Below are 6,689 nucleotides of genomic sequence, written 5' to 3'. Positions count from 1 at the left end.
GAAATATTATCTCTTGTCGATGAAATGTTTCCCTACTAAATCGGGTATAAAAATACCATAGGTTAATAATATACTTTGCTCATGTTACAACCAAAATGATTCTTTTATGATAGATTTATATACAAAGCTAAAATCATTACCAACATTTGAAAAATGTGTTGATATATATACGTAAGGAAAATGTACATGAAAAACAAAAGAAAGTAAATATAAAAGAAAAGACTGTTTCCGCCCGGGATCGAACCGGGGACCTTGTGCGTGTGAAGCACACGTGATAACCACTACACTACGGAAACTACGTTGAGTACGTCGATCTTAATATAGCAGATAACTACGCATTTTATATACAATAACCTATTTAATAAAATATATGCTTTTAATTATACTTATTACTACAACATACTTCAAATAAGAAATGTAACATAACATTGGACTTTCATAAACAGAATCTCATATCTTTAAATGTCAATAGGTGTGAACATATTCTTTAATAATATTCATTAATCATAACATTTAATAAACAGTAACGTGGAATTAAATAAAGAATGAATATATTTAGGAATACGTATAAGTTTCACGATATAATTTTAATTGTTCAGTAATAGTGTATATACCTATATTGTCGAAGTAAGCTGTACTCACCCTTCAATTTTTCAGCGTGATGTTGCTCCAAATAAGTTGTTAATCCTCCTGCGTACCATTGTCAGTCACTTGAAACACATTAGCACTTGTATTATCGAACATATTATCGACGTAAACGCGCATAAAACTACTAATTTACAACAAAATAACTGGTACTTCAACGACGCGTGCACTCCCGTATTCAACTCAAACGAAACTAATATGGCGTCGGTACGAATAGTCAAGCGACTGTCTCAACGTGCGTAAAAATAATTATTTCTAAAGTAATTTTTCTCAAAAAATACCTAACTTATATAACCAATAGCAATTAAACCATATATATACACACAAAATCACCTTTTAATATATTATTTAAAATTGATAATCGTAAAACAAATTTCTCAACAGACTCTCAATCGATTAGACAATAGTTCAACACACATATGTATTTACTCCCTTGACTCTGTCTAGTATTCTAAAATGTCTAAACAAAATAAACACTTTTAACAATAATGTAACAACGTAAAAGATAAAAGATCCACTCATTGATTAACAATCACGAGTAATTGTACAAGTAAATGGAACATTCTCGTAGGAAAATGCGACGTATCGTATCAGACACGCACTAGTACGTCTACGCGCCACGGGTATCAACAAACTACTGAATGTCCGGTCGACGTTTTCTCTCAACTATTCTATCCGTGTGGTTATTCGCCTGTTTATGACGTAGTTTTTATTTAACTCGTCGTCTACACAGTGCTGTGTCCAATTGAACTGCCCTGCGACATATTACACAAGAAACATGTATTAACCTCCTTAACATTGCGATATTTAACAACTTTTCGTAACAACATTCGATGCGTGCGTGTGTGCGATACGAGTGATGATAAAGAATGTATTGCAAATTATAATACACGAATTTAATAGCTATCACCTCTGATGATACCAGCTACCAATGAGTTAATGCAGAGCGAGACACGTGCGTAATGTTCGGCGTCTCGATGTCGATAAGTTTACGTGTCGCTCGGTCAATCATAGACAAGCATTATCGTCTGTAGAACGAGACAAAGTAAATACGTCGATATTGTCATCGTACGTGATATTCGGGCCGCTATAAGAAGCGAAGTAACGAAATATAAACAAATATCGAGACACACGTCGATCTCGTTCTAGGAGACACGCAAATTTCGTTTCGTCTCTTGTCGTGAAATGGGAAAAGTAAGACGCAACGATGCGGCCAGTGACGCGCCAGCTGATGGACAGAACGAGACTGTCCGGGAAGAACAGAAAGTTCGTCTAAAGAAGAAGAAACGCAAAAGGGACCTGACAGATCTGCACCAAAGGATACTAAAAACGAAGAAGGTATCGTACAAACGCTCGTTCTTGTCATTATCGAGTCTCAGTCGTGGCTCTGTATATTCTACGCGAGATATTTTATTCATTTTCATTTACAAAACGAATGAAGGAACGTATAATGTTGCGTCTGATGTACAAGTATATTTGAAGTTTTACAATGTTTATGGTTATGTCAGATGATTGACACGCGTCATTGAAAGTTTTGTAAGTTATTCTAATATTTCTATACAATTTTTTGTACCAAATATTGTAAGGTGAGCAACAATCTGAGAACAAATTATGCTCAAAGTATTCTTGAAATGATAGAAATATTGGATTGATACGTACAGAATTAGATGTATATTTAACACTTCTTTTTAAATATCAACTATCGAATAGAAACTAGATTTTTTTAAATCAATGCTAGGTATGTATGTGTTGAAATGTTTCGATATATCGAATAAAATCAAAAATGTAAAAGGAATGAAACAAAATATGAAATAACGCGACTATTTACATTTTAAAAAATGTTTCTCACAAATGTGATGTTTTGCATGCAATTTTTCCGCAGAAGCCGCAGACATACAAATTTTGGCAGAGTAGTTATGTAAAACTTTTACAATGTTTCGCGGGCAGACGAGAGGAATATGTATAGCTTTAAAAATTAATTTACCTTTACACCTCCTCTTTTGTGATCCTCATGTGCAAACGAATTTTTCAGGACAAGAAAACGAAAATCGATGGCAAATTGAATAAAACGCGAAACACAAAACCGATATCGAACAGAATTCTTCCGAAACCTGTAAATATTATTAATTATTGTATCAAAAAATTAAGAGAATTAACATAATGATATTAAATTGCGACATTTTACCTCAGGTAGCTGGCATATACAGGAATGGAGCGACTGGAAAAGAAATACGAAAATGTATGTGTTGTGAAATATAGCAAACCTTCGTTATATGAAATAATTAATTGTGGAATCTAATTTTTTATAGTTCAAGTTCCATCAGACGATGTAAAGAACGCTCGTTTGCAAGGAAATGTACAAAAGCTTTTAGATGGCTATGATTCCAAATCAGAGTAAGTAAAAACAGTATGGAAGATTGTCTTTGAAGTAAAAAACATATTCTTTTTGTTTCACAGAGGTATACTAGTTGAAAATGATAATGACCAGGTTTCGAAAGACCTGCTATTCGATGCTAGCATTAGAAATATTTTGCAACCAGCATCTCTTCAGGATATATATTTAAGTCCAGTCTTATGTAAAGTGAATGGGTAAGTCTCAGGTAATTTCATAGATGTAAAGATACATTAAAGAAAAATCACCAAAAACTAATCGGAAAAAGACAACGAAGATGCCAATAATTTGGTCAGTGTAACAGTTTATACACTGTTTACAGAAAAGAAAAGTATTTAGAAGATCAATGCACAAACGATGATGATTCTGATGATCTTAAATGCATTGAGTTCACCAACAACTATTTCAGAGAAAAGAATACGATTAACACGGAAGATTTACGTAATCGTGCATTCACTAAGTACCAGGAATTGTGTAAAATGGTTTGTTCCGAAAATTTCTCACAACAAAATATTTTGGATCATTTTACAACAGGTACGATATTTCATTATTCTTATGATTTTACGATTCCGTATCTTTTAATTTTTATTTCGTACAGATCCACTAACAACAGTGAAAAAAAAATTAAGGAACATATATACGGAATCGTTTCATAGCCAATTTTTGCGTGATATGGTTAAACGTGGCTCCATTCTAAATGATCGCATTGCTTCAAGTGTCTCCACTACTGCAACCACGTATTTACCAGAAATTAAATTGCATCCTTCTGAGTGCACCCAAAAGCTTGTATCCACAACTGGCCATAATTCAGACCGCCAACTTGGTTGCGCAACAAACAAGGAACACGACGAAGAAAACCAAAATTCATTGTTAATGCCGTATGAAAGCATAGAAAGGAAAAGACACGAGAGAGCCGCGTCGAATTTATTATTCGATGTATCTTCGCTGAATAGCTTTGGTGCGAGAATAAAGAACACCAATGAATCGGAAATGGTTAATACAATGAATAATGTAGTAAGTGATCACAGTTCGACAAGTGTACACAATCATACGTCCTTAGAGGAAAACTGTTCTACATCCTCTATATTCAGAAACAACAATAGTCTCGAGTATTTTGTAGCGAACGAAAGGGTGAAACCAAAAAATCATCTTAGTCCTTTCGTTTCGGCGAAACAGCAGAGCAATTGTGTCATTGATAAGAAACACGTAACGAAACGCAAAAATCAACGTGCACAGACGATTCATATCTCAAATAAAGGACCCAGGAGACATAATGGAAAACAGAATTTGAAAATTCCGCATCAAGTTAAAATGAAGAATCTGAAGCACATCCCAGCTATATTGCGGAGGTGCAACAACACTGTAGCGAATGATAACAGTCGACTAAATTTATTCCACGAGTTGATGCATATTAATAAAGAGCCACGAGAGATGCTGTTCGATGCGTCGTCGAGGCAGAACCTTCGTTTCAACCCACACTCTTTGATATCGGAACTCGATGAGAGCTCGAGGAGCTTGCGGTCGTCGAGCATTGCAAGTGACTCGTGTAAACCTACAAATACACAAGATCCCGATGTAAATACCTGTGTAATCGCCTCGCCTAATATACGTAAAGATGAAATACGTTTCGTAAAGAAACAACAGCAGAATGCCCAAAGAAACATTTTCGTGAACAAGAAATATGCATCGAATCAAAAGACTGTAATGTTTACAAAGAAAGACTCGAGGGATATAGGAAACTATTTGTATCTGAACAATTTAATCACTGATGGAACGAGGGATAATTCTAATGTTTGTAAAATGAAAAGGAATGTGAGTATGCAACAGCAAAAATCGATGAGGAACACTTGCGAGGTGCACAAGAATTGCCAGAGAGTGCCAGAGACTTGTTACAAAACGCTTCATTGTTCACAGAATTCGGATAATTTAGGTTGTTGTAGCCAGGAATGTAAGGAGATTAATGCGTCGCAAGTGCAAAATTTGCAGGTGTGTCAGAAGCCAATGATCTGTGAGAAATTGTTGCTACGAAAGGTAGAGCAACAGCATAAATGCGAAAATAGTCAGAAGTGCCACAACGATCAGCACGTTTGCTACGTTGTCGTAGATCAATGCAATGATTCGACTGCTAAGTGTTCGAACGATATTATACCACAGATCGAGAGATCCAGAACGTTTCAAGCTGAACGATGTTGCCAAGGTGATGTGGCTGATATTAGTATCCTCAGGGGTGTACAGAATTTGAAGATTTTGCCTATAGATGAACGGAACTCCCAAATGAAATGTGCTAACAGCCAATGTATGGAAGATGCTGTAGTACTTGAAGAGCAGCCGATCAAGTATTTGGCGTATGAAAACGACTCGAAGGCACAGAAAATCCCCATATACGTCCAGAGGAACAAACATGTTCCTTCCGTTGATAACGTAGAGGTAATTGACCCAAGCATTAATTATCGAATGGTATCATATCCTCAAGAAGTGGCCCGGAAAGTAATATACGTACCCACATGCGAACAGAACAAAGTTGTATACGTTCAGCAACCAAATTTGGATCATTCGAACGTTTCCTACGAGGAATGTTCACATCCAAGGAAGGTAGTCTTGTATCGATCTGAGGTCGAATACAATTCATCGAATGTATGTAAAGTTCATGTTCCGAAACAAAGTATGGTGGAGGTAAGACCATCCAAATGTGAAACGGTTGTGACGAATTTATCACAAGGGGATAACAATAAAAAAACGAGACGATCTATTGTTAACTGCAAGGAAATTCACTATCGACCTAATCATGGTACATTTAATATCAATTCATTTTTTAAAAAGGAAACTTTCAATAGTTAATATCAGTTAATAGTTTTTATTTATTTTTTTATTTCAGAACACAATGCTTGTATGGGAAAACAAGTATTTTTCTATGAAAAATAAATCTGCTATATCATTTGAAATAAATATCACATATATATTTTCTATCATATTTAATGAGGTAAGTAGAATTTATTTATTACGTTTTTTCCCTAATGATATTTGCAGTAGTGCTTATAAATATTGTAATCAGGAAAACAGAACAAATAAATGTTTATTAGTAGGAAGCACTGATGGTCTTCAAGCAATTGTTATAAATGATCAAATATTATTTCTATTTTTTAGGTTGATTAGGTGTAGGTATATTTATATAGAAATGCAAGATTTAGGAAACTAAGTGAGGATACTCGATTTTGGAATCGTATTTAAACTGTATTTTGTTTTGATATATGTGTCTCTTGTAAAATATGAGAGAGAAAATAATTTAGCAATTTGCATACGCCACATACGAGACGCGTTTAATGTCAGTTTTCCGTTATGTTTAGAAATCATTCAAGAATTTGATACCTGATAACATTGCCTTTGTATAATTCCGCATATTAAAATTGAATGTTTCAATACGTCGAAGTTTTGTTCTTTTGGAAAATTAATCACTCCTAAAGATTATCGAACGTTACATGATTTCATGATATCAAATTATTCTTTCCAATATTGAATCGAAGTATTTTCGTTTTTTTGTGGAGAGCCGGTATTAAAATGGAAACTTACCTTGCTATGCGTAAAGATATATTGACAGTCTAACGATAGCGAGAACGGTTGATACCACGTTCACAATAAATTCCTAATAAAACTG

General features: G+C 34.6%; 1 protein-coding gene and 1 non-coding gene across 2 annotated transcripts; one reads left to right on the top strand and one right to left on the bottom strand.

The window, feature by feature from the left end:
• Positions 1-223: 223 nt before the first annotated feature.
• Positions 224-296, bottom strand: Trnav-cac (transfer RNA valine (anticodon CAC)). Its single transcript has one exon. It is a non-coding gene; the product is annotated as a tRNA-Val (tRNA).
• A 1,534-nt stretch (positions 297-1,830) lies between these two features.
• LOC143427064 (uncharacterized) lies at positions 1,831-6,346 on the top strand. The gene is given in 10 exon segments (XM_076900892.1): positions 1,831-1,983; positions 2,678-2,758; positions 2,836-2,884; positions 2,955-3,039; positions 3,103-3,234; positions 3,306-3,332; positions 3,420-3,571; positions 3,636-5,825; positions 5,913-6,017; positions 6,182-6,346. Coding segments are annotated over 9 exon segments (2,916 nt in total). The 3' UTR covers positions 5,960-6,017; positions 6,182-6,346.
• Positions 6,347-6,689: the final 343 nt, after the last annotated feature.

This window comes from Xylocopa sonorina, chromosome 9 (assembly GCF_050948175.1).
Source record: "Xylocopa sonorina isolate GNS202 chromosome 9, iyXylSono1_principal, whole genome shotgun sequence".
NCBI classification, from domain to species: Eukaryota; Metazoa; Arthropoda; class Insecta; order Hymenoptera; family Apidae; genus Xylocopa; species Xylocopa sonorina.
Note: the sequence above shows the minus strand (reverse complement) of the source record. Positions and strands in the feature narration are given on the sequence as shown.